General features: G+C 38.8%; 1 protein-coding gene across 5 annotated transcripts in view; it reads left to right on the forward strand.

The window, feature by feature from the left end:
- syt7a (synaptotagmin VIIa) overlaps window positions 1–23,365 on the forward strand; it is a 97,509-nt gene that overhangs the window by 20,130 nt on the left and 54,014 nt on the right. For all 5 annotated transcript variants that reach the window (XM_078948683.1, XM_078948684.1, XM_078948685.1 and 2 more), the window contains exon 2: window positions 16,296–16,399. In XM_078948683.1, coding sequence (XP_078804809.1) covers window positions 16,296–16,399 — 104 coding nt within the window. The remainder of the gene's footprint in view (window positions 1–16,295; window positions 16,400–23,365) is intronic.

The following is a 23,365-nucleotide window of genomic DNA, read 5'->3' on the forward strand; positions in this document are numbered from 1 at the left end:
CAGCCTGGAGGTAGGGCAAGCTGGCAGTACTCTGTGTTCAGTTTTTTTTATTTTATTTATTTTTTTACTTGTTCTCATCCTATTTTGGTCTTTGAAGTTGAGCAAATGTTTTGCACAATCACTCAGCCTAGTGGCAGAGAGAGGAGACCACACATGGAACTACAAAGTCACACTTATGGTGAACCCCTCCCTGTTAAACGCTGGATTATCCAGAAACACAAAAGAAGTAGTGTCAGAGGCGACAGGAGATGAGGTTTCATTGCAGATGCACCTGTAAGCACGCCATGCCCAGTCTTTTGCTTTTCTCTCTTTCTTATTCTGCATATTGGTAAATCTACAGGGAAATATTCCAGAAACTTCAAGTGAATCACCCTGCCTACCCACCTTGCTCTACGCATAACCAGGCCATGTCTCACCATCATTTCCTCTTCAGCTCTGCTTCTTCAGGGCACCGGTATGCTCTGGAAAAATACAGCAGAAACTTGCAATCAGATATTCAGGTAGAGTTGCAAAATCCTTCACTAGATCTACAAAAATCCAGTTCTTTTAGACTGATAATCTCATTTATCCCACTGAAGCAGCCGTCTGTCCAACATTTTGAATTTTTTTTATGCTGATATTATTACAGTATGAATATTTTTTCATATTTTATACTATAATAATCTTGTGCTAACATGTTTTTTGTCTACACTATAATCTACAGTTCTATTCGCAGCAATCATTTTTAAATAGAGGTATTTGATTATTTACAGACCCCGACTGCTAGACACTACAGGCTAGTTTTTGTCAGCCAAAATGTATTGCTTTTTTTTGTTAATATTTTAATTGGCCACCTCGTAGCCTTAAACGACTTTCTCACTGCGCTAAACATACTTTGTTTACCTCGAAGGTGTCATGCACCTTTTTGTGGAAGAACTCACAAAAGCAGAAGACAGAACTTTTGTATCCTATCTCAGCTTCCCCCAGCCAAATGATGATGAGCTGCTCCATTTATGCCAAGGGTATAATATCAGCAGGAAACCAAGAAAGATGAGTAAACTCAAAGCCTCTACGGTCAAATACAGCCAAACTCTGTAATGGAAAATGGGTTAAGAGTCTGCACATGTATTTAATGGGGTTTCAGAGAAAAGTCAGACAGTAAAACTCAAGTCTGGAAAGGAACATTTAAATTTAGGGTAAAACTACATAAAATATTTGTTATTGACTTTGTTCACTGGGCTAAAACTAGTCTTATCGAAAGTGCTAAGTTATAAAGATTTAAGGTAACCAAATTTCTGAGCAAGAATGGTTTATATAGGAAGACTGAAGTTCAATACAATCAAATGTGATTTGAGAACAATCTCTGTTTTTCAGACTGTTTGCAAATCTGTTCTCAAGAGCCTCTAAATTGGCTTAAAGGTCAGGCTGCATATAAATCAAACAGCTGCTCGGTTTGTCCTTTTAAAAATCTAACGCGCCTCGTAGAGATAGAGGTTGGAGAGGCTACCTCAACAGCATCACTTGTTCTTTGCCCATTTCATCTGGCCCATTATCCTTGATGAGAACTATGGCTCATTCAAGGGAGTTAATTAGGCAAGCATCGATGAAGTTAATGTATAACCTTTGTTTTTATTCCTTTTTCCAATAAATAATAGTTTTAGTGCCAGTGAGGTTCTGTGAGACATCTAATTGTGCATGTTGCCAGGCCACAATTGCAGACCCTCAAGAGGGTCTTAAGAACATTGAGAAAGTGAGAGAATCAAACACCACTCCTTTAACATTCAATTAAATGTCTGAGGCAGAAACACCACATTAATCATTAATATTCTGATCAAAGTGGCATGTGGTCATGTGTGATTTTGAGCCTTTAAAACCAATTCTCTTTCTGGCTCTTAATCCCTCTCAAGCCTGAATTTACACTCCCTTTATGATTTCCCCTTCAGCAATGCCAGCAATAGTTAACCAAATGACATCCTTGTCATGATGTTATGGTGATAATGTCAAGTAGCTCTCAGAGCCTGTGTGTGTATCACTGTGTTTAACAGCTGCCAAGTCTGCCATTAATTCTCTGTTGCATTGGCAGGCAGATGGGAAACTCTTCTGCGGCAGTTAACGTGAAAAACACTGACAAGCATGGTACAGTTCCTGCAGGTATCATGGCCACTCACTAACCATATTACAGTAATGATATTGATTGCCGCAACAGCCTCCCTGTGTGAGTGTCAGGCTTGTATTACCATAACAGTAACTGATAAGGTGCTAGTGAGAAAGAAAAAGACAGGATATTACATTGTGGAGCTGGGTTAAAACGTCCTCAGGTGCTGTATAATTAAGTTAATGTAGAAGGAAAATTACAGGCTTATCCTTGCAGTAGTGTAGGCCACAAGGACCGGTGAAAGGGGAAAACTATATTTCCCAGGAGCTCTGGAGTGTCGCACCCTCAAGCGAATGGCTGCATGATGCTGTCAATAAGTCCCTGTCTGCAGCCCACCCGTAAACAGTTAACGGTTCCACAGCCAGGCCCCATCAATGAGCCGTCAAGCAGAGCTGAAGGTCCGTAAAGCTTTCTTCAAAACCTTCACTCTGGGAAAAATGTTGGCTGTTTGCTTCCGCCAATGATTATGTAACACACTTTTCTGTGGAGGGGGCTTGAACCAGCAGAAGGAAATGCATTTAGATGTATGTGATTGGATGTATTCCATTACTTTAATTTGTCCTTCTTTTGACTTTGGTTGATGCTAATGAGGGTTATTTTCTGTGGTGTCACTCCAGCTGGAGTCTGAAAGCAGAGGATGTATTTAAATCTTCTCTTGACACAGAGCCAATACAGTGTCGTCCCTGGGGCCTCTTCCAAGACCAAAGTGCTCAGGAAGACACGACTATAATAGAATTTTATGTGTAGCACGTTGAAGAGAAAGGTCTGCTGCAGGTAAAGTGGCGGCCGGAAAGGTGATCTACTCTCAGTTTGACAAGTACAGTCTGAACATATACAGTGCTGAATGGCACTCCCCCCGCTCACCCATTTAGCCCTAAATTACAGCTGCCTGTTGCACATACAGACACCAGGGCTATTATTTCTTTTAAAGTAACCTTTCGCTCTTTCTCACTAAGCTGTCATACACTTGTTTGTCATCCTCTTATCAGTACCTCTTGACACCAGTTGAGAGGAGGCTGTGGTTACTGGGGGGGGAGAGCGGTCACTCATCACACACTAAACCAAGTTGATCATGTGAGGATTTGACTGCAGGGAATGTAGCAGAAAGACAAAGATGTTGGGAGAAACACGAGCACTGAAGGAGGACATCAGGTCAGCTGAGGATGCTCCTGTAAGGCCGGTTCAGACTTCGTATCGATCAGCTATCGTATCAATCGATAATGCAATTGTGTGGTCTAGTCCATACTAAGGTTGGACGGTTTCGCTTGTGACTGTCCGTTATAACTGTGACAAACTACTAAGTGGTATTTATACTTTTCAAACCTGATGATGCGATTGTCTCCTGAGTTTCAGTGGCTTGGTATTTTATTATTTTATTTCTTGGGATTCTGTTTTTTATAAAAATGTATATAAAGTTTATTTTTTCATATGCAGTTTTCCTGAATGTACTTACATCTAGTTAATTCATGGTGCTAGACAGAGTAGGTGGTACAACAGGTTATTTCTTTATTTTGGAAGCCTTCACATACTAAAATAACTATTTAAAAAAAAAAAAAAAAAAAAGCAAATTGGAAATGATTTCCCACTTGCTCCATATCTTGACCAAATATAGCTAAAGTTATATATGTATTAGAAAGTATGCAGAGAAAATAATGTGTTCTTTTATTTTTGTTTTTGGAACTGAGTCAGAATAAAATAATGTCTAACCCGTGATGTATTTAGACTGCAGTAATAGCGGCATTGTCTTCAAAATCTGGGAATGTGGAATGGCAACACAATTCTTCTGGATGAAGTTTGCCCTGCCATTGTGTATTCTAAGTGCTTGAAACAAGTTCAGGTTAAATGGCGTACTACAGTACTACAGGCGTAAAATTCCTATCGTGGAAGATGCCATCAGCTTTTGTCACATTTCTCAGTGATTGGGGCGATTCCCTTCCAATGGTCTTGCGAGCAATGCGACCCGAGCAGTTCAAAAAACGACCTTTAGTGTAGAGGGAGATGACTTTGTCCGGACCGGGTCTCCAGCTTGGTTAGGGTTTTACCACGCTCAAGCTTATAATAAAACGTTAAGTTTTTATTTTACGAACTGTCTTTGATTGAATGTAGAAGACAAAGGCAGAGATGGTCATGAATCTAAATTAATTCATTTATGACAGAAGGAGTGCGTCTTGGATTTTATATGAACTTTGCTCAGGGGACATGTGTCTTTCCCAATCATGTAAAAAGGCTTCAAACTCAGCTCACTGTGTAACTGCATTGGGTCTGATGAGGTTTTCAAAGAAACTATCAGATATGCTGCGACTAGGCTGCTTCACTGTCATTTCATTGTCATTTAGCTGTCATTCAATTAAAGTTCTACTTGTCCTGCCAATACTTTAATTACACCCGCATAATTGTTTTTTTTTTCCTTTTTGAAAGACGGAATATTTAGGCTAATATTTTTCAAGTGACAGGAAATTAAAAGATAGATATTAAAAGTGTGCAGGTATGTGTGCATACAGCACGTACAACATAAAGACAATTTATGCATGCATTTCTATACCTTAAGGCAAAAGGATTTCAATTGACTTGGATTAGATTTTATAAAAACCCACCCCCACAATACATCTGGAGCATCCAGACCTCTTTGTCTTGATTGATGTCACCAGCACTGAGCTGAAGATGTGGGCAGAAGGGGGCTATAGGTCTGTAAGCAGATGCACAAGCTCCACAAATTTCTTCTCAATAACATTGAAGTTGAGCCCTTCTTCCTTCACTCCCACTCAGCGTTTCCCTGCTTTGCTTTTTCTTCACTTTCATGCTTCCCTCGCATCTCAAAGAGACCCGGAATCCTTTCATGTGACTCGGCTTGAGCTGTGTCGAGTGGACGGGGATGCGTCTGTGGATGCAGCCAAATTGCGTGTCTGACGGTTGTAGAATGGCCGTAAGTGAAAAGAAACTTTCCACTCAGGGGGCCAAGAAGGCATTCAATTAATTAAAAGTTATATAGTGGAACATGGCAAATGATGATTAAAAAGTTTACATTTGGTGGGTGTAGAAGGCTTGATGAATCATGATCAAATGTTGGCAAAAGAGATTATAACTATTTTATTTGTTAATAAAATTCATGGCAAGAGAAAGTAGAAGAAGTTAAAACTATAAAATGTAAAGAGCAATAAGCAAATGATTTCTTGTGTTGAAATAACTACAGTTGTTATCCTCAGTTTTGCAATAATCAGGGAAGACATTCCTTCAAGCTTTAGATGTTGCAGGACAATCCATAATGAGTATGAGCTGCAGAACCTTAGTGGGTCTGTTTTTCAGTGTTAGTGATTTCAACATAAGCAATAGTAAAAAAAAACATTTTAAAAGTGAAATTCATGTAAAAATCTCAAACTAGAACAAATGCTCTTTCTCGTCAATGTGTTAACATAACAGTGTAATAATTACATCTGGATCTTAACAACAGTTTGTTTCATAGTGATTGGGAGGAATCTGTTACAGCAAGGTCCGCTCACAGCCCCTCTATAATGTTTCAGTCCTCTTACAGGAATTGACTGGGCCTTAGTGACATCTTTATTCTTGATTTGTTTTTTTTTTCTTTTTCAAAGACTGTGTAGATTTGCTGGTGTGCTTGGCATCACTGCTCTGTTTCATGACCAAGTTCCAGCCAAGCTTTAGCTGTTGCACAGATGGCTTCACATTTGACTCAAGAATACACTGCGGACTTTGTGGTTGACTCAGAGACTGCAAGGCACTCAAGATCCATGACTGCAAAACAAGGACTTGTTTGTTGTGCTGTGCACCCATTTAATCACACAGAAATTTTGAAAATGTCAAAAATACCCGAAATTGAAGTGTCAAAAGAAAAAATAAACTCTTTTTTACTTTTTGGAATATTTCAATGATGGTATTACTTTTTCACATTAATAAAACATCATTTTGGAGTTCTAATTTTAGGCTGTCCAAATGACACAATATTTAAACCATTTTATTAAATTGATTTGGGTCAAATTGGAGGGGGGCGACAGGAACCAGGTGTGATGGTAGACAGAAATTATTCAGAGCTGCCTGACAATTGCAGTTAACAGCTGCAGCAGAGAACATTCATCCCTGAAAGCTACACTACAGGCTGAGGTCTGTAAAAAAAAAAAAAAAAAAAAAGGTAGGGGGTAGGAGAGAGATCAAGATGGAACTGTTTGGATTTTAAAACATGTGTAGTATTGCGATTTTTGTGTTTTATGTCATTTTATAGCTGGAATGTTTTGCTGAGATTCATTAATCTATTTCTGCATTAGCTTTCAGTGGCTTGTTTTCATTGATGGCTCCTCTGCATTTGCTTTGCTTACTGTTTTATTGTGAAATTGTTCTTGTTAATTCTGTTAAGTTTCCCACTTGTTCCGAATACCCAGCTGTCTTTCATTAGCTAATTACCTCACACCTGTTTTTCATTCAAGTATAAACTCCAGGCACATAAACTTTTAGGGCCTTTGTCTTTATCTCCTTCTGTGTTGGCTTATGTGTTTGTGGCGAACCATTGCTTCCATTTTACTCCCTTCTGTGTTTGTCTGCCAGTTTGGATTTTTTATTCTTTGTAATTTGTTGGATTTTTTTTGCATAGTATTTAACAGTTTTTTTTAAAAAAGTCTTTTAGTTTCCACTCAACTCTGTGTCCCCTAACCGTTCACTATAATAGCTGTTTGTAGTGTGATTGGCAAATAAAGCTAAAGGGAATTGGGTTGTAGTGCAGGTTTATGACATGAAGTCATAGTCATGTGATGCACTGAACACACTGGGCATGTGTGGCGTGTTCAAGAACACGCTGCACGTTAGTTTAGCATGGTGTTCATACAGGCCTGTTGCTGTCCGACATGTACTCACATTTGGATGAGGCTTGGTGCGAAATGTCCAAAGCTTGCTCCGGGCTTTTTCTTTTCCAGCTCTATTCCGATATAACCGCCTTTTGTAATTTATACTAAACTTTATTCATATTATTTATATTTGTAACAGTTTTTTGTTGGACTGGACAAGAGACTGCACAAGAGAGAGGGATCATCGAGAGGGAGAGATAGGTGACTATAGAAGAGAGGGGTAAAATCATAAAGCATCATAAAGCAACAAGTTACTGGAAGTTTATTATCATTACGGTCAGATTTAGAGCTATAAAAAAAAATCTAATCTTCTTTTAAACAAAAGAAAATAAAATAAAAAACACGTTAATGCTTATTATTGAAGCTTGAACTTTCAAGGTTTTGTTTTATGCATAAGATAAAGTAATAACATTATCAAAATTCCAAATTCCTTTCAAATGCTAAACATGTTATAGTCCCACTCTGATCATCTTTTGATCTGTTCATCTGCAAGTGGATGCATCAGAAAGCGTATAGGGAGCTTGTGGCCTGCCGACTGTTGCACCTTCATCACAGCTACAAACTTCTTCAGACTGCATTTTTTCATCTGTTCCTGATTCATAACAGTTTAAATAAAGAAATACTCAGAAACACAGTTTTAATCTTTATTTTCTTTATGTATGTCCCTATGAGAAAAATCCCACAAGAATATGTTTAAAACACCAAAAACACAATTTTCTTTGGAGTGGGTCTGCAAGAGCATTAGATTGAACTTTTTTTTAGATTTCTCATTCAATAAAAAATGCAGCTTTCCTGCTAGCTTTGCCTTTCATCATGCAAACATGGAAAAAGATGCTAATTAGAGACATCAAATAAGGAACTTAGTTAGTAGGCTGTTTAAGCATTAGTCAACTTGTTGATATTTGTGGAATAAGGCACGATTGAAAAATGCAGTAAATCTGATTTAAAAAAAAAGCCGTTTTTACTGAACCTCCACCCTGCTTTGAAGAAATAAAGCAGAGTGTATAGAGGCAATTTAATGTAATGTAATGCTCCCAAACCTTGAATAATGGTGACCATGACTGCCTTAGTTTAAAGCTCACAAGCTCATTACTGGGATGGAAACGACTCCACCTTCAGTGTATCAACAACCACAATGCAGACTTAAGTCAATAAAGTCAAGGCCACCAGTGGGACTGGTGAATAATAGCTTGTTTGGAGCACTGTGATGTGGCTCTAACACCCTCAAGCCTGTTGGCCACCAGAAGATCATTCAGCTTGATCAAGTGCCCATAATTTATAATGGTTGTTTGTCCCAGTGTGAGACAAAGGAGGCGCAGGTTGGGCAGAGCACTCAGAGTCGAGGGCAGAACTCCCTCTTGATCAAGGGAACATGAGGTCAGAAGGCGCAATTGATGAGAAGCTGAATCCATAATTAATTATTCATTCATTCCTGAAAGATAGTTAGTCTATGAGCTCCACAGACAAATAATAACATTAGGACGATATTTAAGCAGACATGCCAATTAACCCATGTTAAAGTGTGGACTTCTTCAGACACTAATGCTGTTATTATTAGTAATTCATTATTGAGATGAGCCTCATGTAAGACAGCGACACAAATGAAAGTTAGTTTGTAAAAGGAGAGAAATAATTTTTTTGGAAGTCTGTGTTCTCTGTGTGGTTCACTCACTGAAATCATTTATTTTAATTTGGTCAGTTAATTTTTGTGCTGCAGAGCTGAGAGAAGGAATCATGCAAGACACTGACAGATTGTGTGAGTTTTTCATGGTCTGCATAATTTCTGGTCTTGCCCGTTTTTACTGTTTGGTGTTTTATGTGTTTTGGTTTCCATGTGCTCATTTAGTTGTTTGTTGTTACATCCCAAGTTTAGTTAATTGATGCATTTGTCTTGCTGTTTTACTTGATGATGGATAACCTCTGTGCACGTTTCTCCTCCTGTCTGTGTTTACTGGCTCTGTTTAATGCTGCTTCCCTGACAGCCTGAAGCACAAAATGCTCCATGTTTGCTTTAGCCCATGCAAGTTTATTGTTTTGATTTGTCCTGATGTCCTAGTCTATCCTGTCCGACAGTGTTTTTGTTATTTATTATTTAGTTAAGTTTCTATTTTTCCAGGCTTGATTGTATCTACTGTTCATTTTCTGCATTTATCTCACCTTCTTATGGTGGATCGGACCATGCATATCAAATTTATAGCTAAGACACATAGGTTAGCTTTTGCGCCTGCATTTAATTGTAAATCTGTTGTATGTGGATCATGGCTGATTTGGCCTCTATAGCAGCTATGATTTTGATTTGCAGCTGCTTTTGTTTTTCCTTTCTTTTCTTTGCACTCACCTTCTTTAAATCACCTTCCTACAGATTTGTCCATTTTGAATCAGCCTGGCTGCTATTAAAGGTCGCTCCTGGTCTTTACAACCTGCTGTCTGCGTCCTGCCTTTGGGACGTCTTTAAATGGTCACACAACAGATGGTGCTATTATATGTGCAACTTGTTTGTGTCACATGACATCTTGTTAGTCAAACTACAGCCTCGCTTGTCACTGGGCAGAGACGGGTCTTATCCTTCATCTGAGACGGTCGTGGGTGGCAGTGCTGTTTCTTTAACAGTGAAGAAGCCTCTTTTGACTGCGCAGCAGTGCTGCACCTGAGCCACGGGTAGCATATTGGGGCCAGAGAAACGGCAAAGCTCCATGTAACCTACAGGGGATGCAAGAGACACTCAGCCTCACCACAGGTGCCCGCTACCTCTCAGAATTTTACTGATGTGCTTCACAACCCTGTGATTTGGAGCGCATGGGGCTCTAGTGTCTGCTGCAGAATTATATTTTCTGTTTTTTTCTCATTATGTTTTTTCTTCCATAAACAAAAAACAATTTTGCTTGTTTCCTATTGCTAATTAGCTTGAAAAGGGTAATTAATTGGATTGAACATCTACTGTTGTTTCAGTTGATATGAATTTCTTTTTTAAGTTTTGTTGGCAGGGAATAGAATTCGAGTGCCCACTTCTAATCAGCCCAATGCCAGTAGAAAAAAGTTAGAAACTAAACCCAGAAGCAAACATTAATGGAAAAGTATAAAAGGATGTTTTGAAAAATTGACATATTAAGCATGCGTACAGCTGGCATGCAAGTAATACTGACATATTGCTCATTAAAGAGGGATCCCATAAAAACCCATCTGTTAAAGGAGAACAATTTAAAACTAAAATAAAATGTGTTTCTCTATTTGGTATTTGCCTTACTTGAGTCAAACTTTATCAACTGAAACCTAATAGTGTAACTGAACTATGTCTTCTAAAATGACTTGAAGACCCACTCCAATGAAAATCCTGTTTTTGGTATTTTTTAACAGGTTCTTCTGTCTTTTTTCTGATGATGTGGGACATATAAAAAGAAAATTTCACTTAAAAAATGATTTTTGAGTCTTAAATCATTTAAATTCTTGCGAAGCAGGACGAAAAATATGCTGTTAAATGCTTGAAGCTGTGATGTAGAACCTGATCTTGGCTAAAAACTGCACAATCATAATTTAAAGACCACGTGGAATGCTTTTACAAAAGATCAGAAGATGATCGGAGTGGGACTTACACTCCAATAAAAAAAAAAGTAAAGTTTATTTACTCAATATTTTGTTGAGAGAAGCACTTGTTTTCAGTGTTAGAAAATGTAATCTTTTACAATAGACATCTGTCCAGGCTGGTGGAACTGGTAGCTTGGAGAGAACACTGCAACAATGATTAAAATTGCTGAAGCAGTAGATAATTCTCAGCTGCTACTTTAGTGTTCTGTTTAATCCGTTTCTGCACTGCAACAAATCATTGAGGTGGATATTTGAAGAAAAAGAAGAAAACAACTAAAACCTAATAGTCCAAGCCTTGTGCTTTATTCAACACAGTAACTTGGTTAGCTGTTTTCCAGGGATTTCTGTCGCAGGACTGTTATTACGACAGTTGCATGTGAATGAGGGAATTGCGGTGAGCCTTGCTGCAGTTTCTCTGCACAGGATGAAGGGTAGACTGGAGGTTGATCTTTTCATCTGCTGTGGGGATGTTGACACCAGACTGTTCTGCACTGTGTGTTGTAGATTGCACTATCTGACAGTTCTCTCAATGCAGTTTGCTGTTGGACCTGATGCATGATGTAAATGCTGTGGAGGTTGCATCTGACTACGTGTGTCATATTTAAAACCAAGGAGTGTTGCTGGCTGAAAAGTAAACTCTACGTTAACTCTAAATTAACTTTAGGGGGATCTTTGTGGAAAGTGAGTTTGTGTGGTTGTTTGTCTCAGTGTGGCCCTGGATGTACCAAGCCCTAGCCCAATAGTTGCTGGATTCTGCTCCAGCGACCCCAAGGGGAATAAGTGGATTTAGAAAATGGATGATTGGATAACATATTGGTGTAATTTAGCAGTAGTGTACCCCTATTCAATGAGCATGTTGACCAAGTGTGCTAAACTAAGTAGGTCTCAATGTTGGGATCTCCAGAAGGAACTTTTTTGTGCCACTTCAGCTGTGATGATGCCAGCATTAGCAGCTAGTGATGGTCTGGCTCTCTTTTAGTGAATTAGAAGTGGCCGTGATGCGGAGGTAAAGCAGTTGACCTCTGATTAAAAAATTGCCTGCCCTGCCCGCACGTGTGTCCAAGTGTCTCGGGTAAGACACTGAATCCCATATCGCCCCTGATGGTTAAAGGTTGGTGCCTTGTATGGCAGCGGAGCCGCCGCGATCAGTGCATGAATGTGTGTGTGTGTGAGGGTGAATGGGACTGTGACTGTAAAGTGTTATGGGCCTTAAGAAGGTAGAAAAGTGCTATAAAAGTATATGTCATTTACCAATTATGTTAGTGTTATTTAACACAGTGAAGTACAGTACAGTAAAAGAGGAGGAACTTAGTGTTGTGTGGAAAGATTATAGGGAACAACTTGATGGTTTAGGTCAGCATGAAAAGTTTTAACCTCTGTTTTTTAAGACTCATTGAGGCAAAAGTTGTCCTCAAATGAAAATGGACCTATTGCCACCAACATGTCCAATAATCGGTGGTGGTTTATCATTGTCTAGATTACCATCTGACTTGGGCAAGGGTATAACCTCTGTCTACAATTATGGAACCACTGATGGATCATCCTTACTTTAACTGAGTTAAGCTGGTTCAAGAAGCGTGAACTTTGAAGTGGTGAACAGGCTGTTTGAGCTTTGTACGCTAAGCTTCTGTGGTGCTTCTCTCAGAGCATACAAGTACAGTTTGGCAGCATGCTGACTGCACGCTGCTCCAGTTCTGCCTCTCCAATTAGCAATGTCTTCCACCCGTGAGTACCGGCCCTTTTTTCCCGGCACCTTAGCTCTGGGAGTGGACCGGATCGCTTGCACCTTCAGCTGTGTGACCACCGCAAAGCTTGATATGTACTAAAGACCATTCTGCCATAAAAGCATTCGCATTTAACCTCTTTTGTGACCTCATCCTTGTCATTCTTATCAGTACAAAGGGTTAATTACAAAGCCGTTTAAAACATCATTGGCACCATTCATCGCAGGGCCATCTACTTTCGCTTTTATGTGCATATAAAAGAGACAGCCACTGAAATCTAAAACAAACAAGCCACTTTCAAGTTCAAGAGTGCTCTGACTTCTAAAGGCTTTTGATCAAAGGGTTCACTGGCTTGTTTGCCTCACTTTTCACTTTTACTCAGTTTTGCCATGACCGATGGGGTTCCCCTCCTTCCATTTGAAAGAGTTCCATTCAAAATCGGGTTTAAAATGATCAGGTTATATTGCCATTCTCTACTTTTCAGAATAGACGTGAGGTTTTCCCTTCACCAATGCATCACTATTTGAAACAGTGAAAAAGGTGTGCGCAGCAGGACAGATGAATACAATTTCCTAAGGGCTGTGATATCTACATGTTTTGCCGTCTTTTTACACCCTAATGATCCTCTGCAGCCAGTGAAGCTTTGCATATTTGCCTAAAACCTCAGCACAGTATATTCCGTTCTTTTAATCTTCCAGCACAGCTTGTACTTTTAAGCCTTCTGTAAAAGCAGATAGGAGTTCTGTTGAATGGGAAGCAGAGTCCACTGTTCATAGCAAAGTGGACCCCTCTTTGAAGCATTTTAGGGGGATGCTTTCTGTTCCCATGGCTCCTATGACTGCTATGGCTCATAAACCATATCACCCCCACCTACCTGCCACCCCCCTCCACCTTCCGACCTTCAGCGGGAGCACAGGACGCTGGCTTTCATGGATCTGAACACACATCCAAACATCCATCATTGAGCCACTCAGCTCTGCTATTACCAGATGCCCCAAGCTTGGTGACAATCCAACTCTATACGTTCCAGATCCATTGCTGCCCCAGATGATGTCCTGCTGTGCAGTAAACTGTAAAAAGTACAAAGTGTGTATTTCTGAGCATCTAATTAGGATGCTGTTTCATTCAGAAAACAAAAGTTTCATTGACACTTTCGATGTCAGCACCCCGTTGCAGTTCTTTTTCACCAAAACTAAAGATGGAATAAGGAATACGCCTGATTCTAATGACAATTAGCCTGATCAGATCTTTACAATCAGAGCAACATTGAAGAGTTGAATAATGACTTTTTTAGTTGGGGTCTAGTCTTTTGTAAGATGATAAACAAAGTTAACGTGCGGTCGTCAGGGCAACTGTTAGACCGATTGTCATGTTTAGACTGTATTGTTTTAAATGTTATTTTTAACCTGATTTTTTGGTGGTGTTAAAATGAAGCAAGTGGAGATAGTGGTTCTGGCGGCCCAAAATAAAATGTAAATAGTTTTTTTTTATAGCAAAGATTCGTATTAACTCACTTTAACGACTTATGCCAAGTTTAATTGGCTATTATGTCAAGAAATATGACTTTCTAATTTATTTAGGTCATTTTAATGGCATTAAATATAGGACTTCAGCAGTTAGACTTGACTTTTACTTTTTGAATGTATTACTTTTTGAATGCAAATTGGATTAAAACAAACAAAGATGTAATATTAGTAATATGAAGAATAACTACAAATGGCTTTTATTTTATATTATACTGCAAATATCTTTGTTAAAAACTGGTTCTGTTAAATTAAACAGTTAGGTGAGCTACTAACACACAAATAAACTGAGAAAGATTAAAACATATACCGGTATGCATGTTCACATAGGAAAGATTGCACAATCCCATTTTTGAAGGTCAAAGACTTATTTATAGACAAGTATGATGTAAAAAAGCTCCTAACAGTCAAAGGGAGTGGAAATGTGATTACAGGAAAACTCCAGGGCACCATTAAGTGTCATTAAATCACCATCTGGCCTTAAAAGGCCAAAAGCACATTTTACCATTAACTGCTAATAACGCATATAAAATCTAAACAAAAAACTAAACCAAATTCTCCACAGTTCTCTAATTTGAATCATAAAAAAGAGTTAATAAAAGCAATTAGATTAAATATTAGTCAATTAAGATAGATGTTACCTCTGAAATCCTTTGGTGTTGGCTACCCTAAAAACTCAAAAGGGAACAGTTTCAAATCTATCAAGTCTGTATTTGCATGTTGTCATTGAATAGATAAAAACCCAATTGATGAATTTCATGTGTCAGGTCTATTTTTCACTAATTTTAACCCATTGAAAAAAATGACTTAATTGTTGCCAATATTCGTGTATTTTGATTAATTTTGTTTGTGTTAATGTTTGGGCTGTATGTTCATGACCAAAATATATTTATTTAAATATTTTCCTACCTACCATGTTGTAACAGTAAAATATGTCCAACACAAGAGGCCTTCAGCTCTCTTCTGTTTGCTTAGCTGTTAGACAGGAGAGAGCTGAAAAAAAAAGTTCTACCTTTGTCAGTTTTGAAAGTTTATCTGGACTTTGATGCAGACTAAACAATTCTAAAAGGAGTTCTTGGTTCAACCACAAGTGAGGCATGGTGCGTTTTACCAAAAGTATGACTGCAAGCTCCATATCCAGCAGAAATAAGAGAATAAGTCTGTGCATTTTTAGAAAAACAAAAGAAAATTATGAGGTAAATCTGAAAAGCACCAAATCACAAAAAGTCAGTTGACGTTTCGTCTTCAAGCGCAATGTGCTGATGAAGGGGAAACTACTAAGTAGTAAAAGCCAGCATTTTTTGAAGTTTGTTTGCTTTCTGGCCAGCTCTTATTTTGGCAGCATCTCCCTAAACAACAGTTTCGGGTGTTTTTTCTCTCTCCTAAAACCCATTGAAGGTTGACTTTGTTTTGGGATTCCCTGCACCATGTAACCAAGTCTGCCGAACCACGGCCGGAGTGTAGAAAGCCCATGAAGTCTACTTCACAAAAAGTTTCTACAGACACTGCTGTTCTGCGTGTCCTCTAGGGAACATTCCCCTTGTTCCAAATCTGAAGTTGAGGCTAAGGGAACGTTGTACCTTTCCGTATGAGACAACCTTACTGCCACTGTTGCTCCTTTCTGAGCTGATTTTCTCCCAAAGGACGTGGTAAAGAGGAAAATAATTCATGGATATGATGGAGAGATAAACTGAAAAGGCCAGACAGTGGTGACATGCAAAGAAAGGGAATGACACTGCCACTGGGAAGGGACAGCTTTTTGTAAGTGTTTGTCACTGAGGAGACAGCATTCTGACACATTTATTTCTATTCTTAGGGATCTGAATTCTTAGAAGGAAAACACCATTTTAAATATTTTTGCATCTTTTCTGTGTGCAGGCACAAAACTGAGGGATCCTGTTTAAATGGGGAGAACGTGCAGCCCAATACTAAGCATTGATGTCCACCGACAAACACACATGCATGCATGCACAAACACACACACACACACACACACACACACACACACACACACACACACACACACACACACACACACCCCACACACACACGCACACAGCTGCTCCAGAACAGCAATGAATGATGTTTTTTTTATGACTCTTCCAGAGCTGCCTCTCTCACTGGGCATCTACTGATACCCATTAATCATGAGCCACCCCCCACCCCTTCACTTTCAGCCTGTCAGTTAACAAGGCGTGACACCATGACAGTGACGTGAGTGCAGCTGAGTGAGACCTGGTTGAGGTCCTTATAGAAAATGTATCGAAATCCTCCGACTAAAAGCATTTAGCCATGAGATTGTATTTTTCTCAGCTTCATGTGATCAGTAAAGGTGGTGTGAGAAAGCCTGACCTCACTTCAGATCTGTCCTTGTCAGTGTGTATGCTGGGACATGACTAACTCCAACCATGTTTTATAATTATTTTATGCAAAGGGGCATCATGCACTGTTTTTTTTTTTGTCTCCCTTTGTGTGTGTGCAGGCTCGGTGTCCCTCAGTGTTTTCCTGGTCTCCCTTGCGGTGACAGTGTGTGCAGTTTGGCTGGTGGCTCTCTGTGGCGTCTGTGGATGGTGTCAACGCAAGCTGGTGAGTTTGTACACGCAACGCACAAAAACATTCAACCTTGACGAACAGATCCACTGTGGCTCGTTTCCATTTGCTGCCTTACTAGTATGCAAATTCATAATCATAGAGCTCTCATGAAAATTGTGAGGGCAGCAGAAAAAGACACAAATAAAAGGAAAATGTGTAGAAACATTACAAATATCTTAGGAAATGTCATGTGAATAAATGCTGGACAGTGAGAAAGACGATGTTTGCGGAATTTTCCAAAGGTCAAAAACGTAATAACGTATTTGTGTAAAATTTGGGTTGAAATCCCCTCAGAAACTAAACTTATAGCTTGCAACTCTATCCAGCAGGTTTAAAAAGTTTGAGTTTCTTGACTCTCCTCTGCACCTTTTGATTTTATTACATCCCAAAAAAAAATAATCACAATACTTACGTTACTTCATTTGAAAAACTCTTGATGAAAAAAGAACACCAAAATCACAACCAAGGTTAGGACTCTAAAGACTAATGATAGTAATAAAAATCCCAACTCACTCTGTGAATAACTGATTCTCTTCAGGTTTTGGCCCTCTACCAGAGGTCTGGGAGTTTGAGGGTCTTGTGTAGTATCTTAGATGTTCCTCAGTCTGTGCTCTTCTGAACAGAGACTTGGATGTTGTCCATGGAATCTGCTGGAGCCTCTCTGGAGTGCTGGAGTTTTCCATTTACCATATGGAATACTGTTGCCTTCCCTTCCGTTTCTACATTTTTTCCATCTCTTTCCATAGCCCTTGATACTTCTTAATCTTCTCCCTGATGTCTCTATATCTCAGGCTCAATAAGGCCTTCTTATTCTTTTCCTGAACTAGTGTATTCAGTCAGTTTGCTATACTCATTTTGTCTGTCTGAATCTGGAAGTCCTGCAGAATCCTAGCTTGTTCATAGTCAACTACCTTCTGTTATGTTTTTCTATCTTGATTTTGGTACTTCCAGTCCATGCACTGCTCAAATGTTTCAGTACACTATGCTAACCATTTGGTTTTAGTGTTCTATATATGCCCTTGGGCTGCACAGTGGCACAGTGGTTAGCGTTCTTGCCTCACAGCAAGAAAGCCCCTGGTTCAAGTCCTGGCTGGGGGACTTGAAACAGAACATCAATGGGGGGCCTTTCTGTGTGGAGTTTGCATGTTCTCCCCGTGTATGCGTTGGTTGTCTCCGGGGTCTCCGGCTTCCTCCCACCATCCAAAAACATGCTTTATAGGTCAATTGGCAACTTTAAATTGTCCATAGGTGTGAGTGTAAGAGTGAATGGATGTGTGATTTCAATACTAGCCACCACTTCTAAGTGGTCAATAGGTGATAGTTGGATGGGACTGCACCCTTCCAGGGGTCCTTCAGGACTGTCCGGTCTTGTTTGCCGATCAGGGTGGGTCCCATCCACTAGCAGCCGGTTCAGTTGTGCTGCCAGACGGTCATGTAGTACAGTAAGCTTTCATAGCCGGTATGAGGGATCGAGTGGCCAAAGAAAAAGGAAGATAATTTACAAACTGGGCCCTTAAAAGAGATTAACAGAAACAGAATTAACCCAGGTAACAAACTTAACTTTAACTTAACCAACTGAACAGACCAAGTAACAGAAATGAACTGACCTACCCAAAGACACAACAGGGGAACATATATAGTGGCTGATCAGACCACCTTAGAAAATTTGGGGGGAAACTAACAACATTTAACAAAGACTACAGAAAAGACTAAACACAAAAATTGGTCTCTTGGTGGAAAACAAAACAAACAAACAAAAACAAAAACAGTAGTGCAAAATCAGAACAAAATGAATAACCAACAGAAGCAACTAAAGCAAATAAACATTGAAAAGTCCATGGTTTCTCCCCTTGGAGGCTACTGTGGATGGCGACTGCCCAATTGCCTGACTGGAACATTTAAAGCACATGTGTCAAACTCAAGGCCCGGGGGCCAAATGTGGCCCTCCATGTCATTTTATGTGGCCCGCGAGAGCATAAACGTTTTTAATTTCTTAAATTAAAAAACTAAAATTGGTGTGTATTCATTCATATCTAGGGGGAATCTGACTTAAAATATCGGATTGGGCAACTATACATTGGGACTTAAACACTGTCCATATAAATAACCTGAAAGAATCAAATGTAAAGGATTTATGCTAGAGTAACAAGCAAACATATGTTTATTATGCAACTGTAGTTGTCACTTTAAAAAGTTACAATGAATAACTGAGTTACTTAACATTAAGGAGTTGGTACATTTATTTTTCATTAAATGATATCTGGCCCTTTGAGGACAGCCACTATGCTGATGTGGCCCTCAGTGAAAATGAGTTTGACACCCCTGATTTAAAGGCTGTGATGACTTGACTTCCCGTTTTGGCCAGGCCTCACAGCACAGCAGAACCTCAGCCACACCCTTAGCCCTGTCAACTCTAAACAGGTGACATTAATTAAACGGACTAAAATGAGTAAACTAAACAATTATATGTACATCTATGTGCTACAAATAAATACTGAAAACAAAGAATATATGTCAATTTTAACTCAAAGAAACGTGTGCGTTTATTAAAGAAAAAAGAGCCTAAAATAATAAACGTATTAAAAAGAAAGTGTCCAGTGCCTAAGGGGGGTTACTGCTCATTTGTTGTGGGCGTGACAGGGTTTGCTGCCACCACAGCCAGTAACTAACTGCTGAGCATTGGTCTTAAATTTTGTTTATTTCTACCAAATGCTTTGTCACTATTGTTCAGTCTCTATCTGTTGCGGGTCTGCTCCCATGTTGTTACACTTTTGATTGTTTTTTTGATTGTTTTTTTTATCTTAGCTTTATGCCCTCTATCTTTCTAGTGTATCTTAAGATGGGCTTCTAGGGCTGGAAGTCTTTGCTTGGTAGTTTACATTTAAATTGGTTGTACTTCTTAAGTATCCTTTTCTTTAGAACACCTTTTCGCAGCTCTGATAGCTGGATGAGTTCTGTGCATGCTGCCTTGATCTTTGTCTTTGGCCTTTGTTTCCATGGAGGGAACTGCTTGTTATGTGTGGTGTTTATCTTAAAGTCAAGAACCTCAAGAATCCCTGTTACTGTTGTACATCAGTTCATCTGTCTCAATGATGGTTGTAGAAAGGATTGTGTGCAAAGTTGCTTTCATTCCTCTTGTAGACTTTCAGTAGGTACTTCACTTAATCTTTGTAGTTTGCTTCAGGGGTCACTGGTGCCCATGTTGGTTACGATCTTCAAACTCAGGTCAAAGGCTCTTGTGTTAAGACTGCTGAGGCTTGTTACTGGGGCTTGGCACCCAATCGTGCAGTTTGGGAATGATGATATCTCTCTTCTGACCTTTGGTGCAGTGTTTGTGTTCTATCTCTTCATGTCTTGCAGTCAAGTATCATTAGTGTAATTTCCCATACTGGGAAAGCAATAAGCATAAGTGCAGACAAGTCCCTTTAAATGGAAAAACAGGTAGAAACTTACAAAATACCAGATGCAGTTGGGGAGGCCTTATGCTGTTACCTGTTGGGGTTTGAACAGACAAGAAACAGACAAACACACAATTATTGGAAGATGTGCTATAAGACAAAAGCAAGACGATTAAGTAACAACATTAAAGACTTGTATTCATGGATGAGAAGAAAAACAGACAGAGGAAAGACCTGGAGTGAGGATGATGAAGAAAAAGACCCAATTCATTCTTACAGGCAGAAAAAAAGCAACAAAAATTTAACTGTAGTATCTTTTTTCTTTGGGGGGAATTACAATGATGAGCTTGGTGGGCACTAGCATCTGAGCTTCCAGCATCTTGGTTATTGATACTACATTTAAAGTCTTCTAAAAAAAAAAAGACGAAACGGTTCATTGAACTAGTTGTGAAGAAAAAAGTAATAATAATAGACCAAAATGCTGCACTGAGGAGGCAGAACAATAAGAAACAAATGACAAAAAAGATTCAATACATGGAACCCTGCAAGGGGGAAACGCTGAAAAACATGAAGTGGAGATGAAAAAAGAAAAATAATGACAAGGATCTGACACTATAGAAAGTGGGAAGGCTTTCTACTATGGGAAATGTTTTGCTAAATGAAAAACTGGTGTATCCATCTGCAGAAATGAAAACAGGAAGTCAAGTTTTTAACAGCAAGAAACATCTGATAATATCAAGAAGCAAGACAATAAATGTAAACACAGATGGAAGACTTTAAATCCAACAAATCAAAAAACAAAACAAAAGACAAACTATAGCAGTTCTGCGTATTTGAGAACAGAGTGAGGAGTGCAGAAAATGTCCCGCTGTCATCTGGTCAGGTCAGCTAGCACATTGCACCATGTGGGGACAGATCATTCTGTCTGAAAACAATACAGTTGCAACACCTGCTTGTTTGGGGATTAAAAGCATCAAACAAGGAGGAAAAGCATGCAGAAGAAAACCCAGCTGGGTCAGCTAGTTCTCTGAAAAAGCAGCTACAACCTCCTCACTACACATTTACCAATGAGACAATTTCCAATTTTTTATGTGTACCACTCTTGGATTTGTAATGTTAATTTTTCGATATAAAACCCAAGCTGCTTACATCCCTTTTTGGATCATTTATACTCTCAAGTTTAGCGCATTGTCTTTATATCCACTGCAGTGGATATATAGTTCACCTACTAGTGAACACAGACCAGTGATTTATTTTTTTATTTTTTATTGGACTAGAGATTGCAAGCTTGAAATGGATTGTATAAGGAATCCAATTCTGGTTTGTGCTAAATAATTTGTCAAAGTGTTAAAGATAGGAAAAATGTAGCTCAGAACTTCTGAAATGGTAAAGTAGTGACACCAGTACTCATGTGTCATGGTAATATTTTATTTTAGATATTTACTTTAAAAGGAAAAATACGACAAGATAAAATAATCACAATAAATATATATGTAAAAAAATAATAAAGTGAGAAGCAGTAACAACTTAACAAAATCTGACCCGCATGCCTTAGACCAAATGTATTACCACTCCCAGTGCACCCACCATCTATGATAGTCCTGTTCCCTCTCTAGTGAGTAAACATTCAGTTTGTAATTCCCAACTACATATATCTAACTACATCTATAGATAAATATATATGTAGAAGCATGCACATGTGGAAACATCTGACACACATTTGTCATGTAAAAACACTCATTTGGTTCCATTTAAATCTTATTTGAATCCTCACACGATTCAAATTTGTATTCGTAAATATTTTCAGATATATGACAGCTTATTTATTTCTTGAATATGTAGAGATCTATCAATGATCCTATTAATTTGTTCTTAAAATCTTTTATTTTTGGACATTGGTTTTGTTCCACAGCTTTGCTCCACAAATGGATACACAAAATTGTTTTTGTATGCCTTGTGTATAAAAAATGTACTTTTTTTTGCTGAAATTAAATTTTTCCTTTCTACTGATAGATAACTTTGTTATACTTTGGGGTGATAAATTGTTTTATGCTTTCAGTATTTACATTTAATCTTCAACTTATGATACAGTGACACATTTTGACCCTCATCTTGTTGTATTGTTCTGATAGTTAGAACAATCAGGTGTTAAAATACAACTAACTATAGTTTCTGGGGTAAAAAAATCGACATAAAGAGCTATATAAAATAAAATCTGTACACAACTGTCTGTTTGGCTCAGAAGTAGAATACTAACACTGGGTTTTGTGTTAGAGGTGATTTATTTTTCATGATGACATACTGTTATGAAGAGGGCGTGCTTTAGCAGTCCTCATTGACACAAACTAATCTCACCGATATTAGTAGTCTGTCCTGATACATGGACCTAGTGAGGAAGAATTCTTCAGATCAAACTGGCTGACCTCTGATAGAGGGCGTGTCATTGTGATTATGTGTTATGAAATGTGATTGATTAAAAGGGGGTAGCCATTACGCAGACAGAGCTGTTGTCCCCACTGCCACCTCACAGGACTGATTCTTTATAGATATGCAAGCTTTTGAAATTAATTGAATTCTGACTCATGTTGTGCGTGGAAAACCCAGGAACACAAATCACTTCTTTCAAGTTCAGTCTTTTCTCTTCCTCTGTTGAGGAAGTGAGGTGGCAGAACCGCGGTGTGTGCCAGACTCCAACCATCTCATGGTTCACTACATAAGACCATTTGTGGTGCAAGAATTTCCACCAAGGTGAGGTGTCTAGATTACTAGTTGATGTCGTAACAGCATGCAGAGAGGAAATGGTCCATGCAGAAAGGGAACAGTGGTGCAACAAGAGATCTGTCGCTTCAGCATCACATTACTTTTGATATTCCACTTTAAAATAAATAGAGCAGCGAATGACTCTGAGTTTCCCGTGGTGGATGGAGGTAGTTCTGCTGTCATCATCTTTGGAAGTCCCTGAGGTCTTCTCCTGAGCGCTGCTGTGGAGGAATCTTATTTTTATCCTGCAGCAGTGCTATAAAAGTAGCTTCAGAGCTAAAAATAAGGGATTGTGTTCCTCCTGACCCATCAAAGGTCAAGATCAGTTATTAAAATATGCTTTCTCTTATATGTAAATTATAAATTTTTTCATATTAGTCCATTTTGTCCCGGTCCTTTCGTACCATGCCTCAGGGTGTATCTGTTTCAGCTGGGGGAGGGTGGTGGTGGAATTAAGATGTTAATTAAGAGCTTTGTAGTGCTCAAACCACTTACTTTGGAAAAATGTCATCTGCCAACGGGTGCAAAACCATAATAAATGCAGCTGCCTAATGTACAAAATAATTAAGCGTGACTGAGATGAAAAGCTGTTTTTATTATGATGAGAAACGTGTTTCCGATTACTTTATTTACATATACTGATCTTGCTGAAAATCATTTTCCCCATTACCAAATCCTCTAGATTTTATTGTTTTTTCTTTGTGACTAGCACCCACAAAGCCCTGTTAGCTTGATAATCGGTTCTTCTGAAATATACTTTTGTGATAAATATGTTTCCCTCTGCCTCAATACCCCTTGATCA

Source organism: Oryzias latipes, chromosome 6 (assembly GCF_053564925.1).
Source record: "Oryzias latipes strain Hd-rR chromosome 6, Olatipes_Hd-rR_3.1".
NCBI lineage: Eukaryota > Metazoa > Chordata > Actinopteri > Beloniformes > Adrianichthyidae > Oryzias > Oryzias latipes.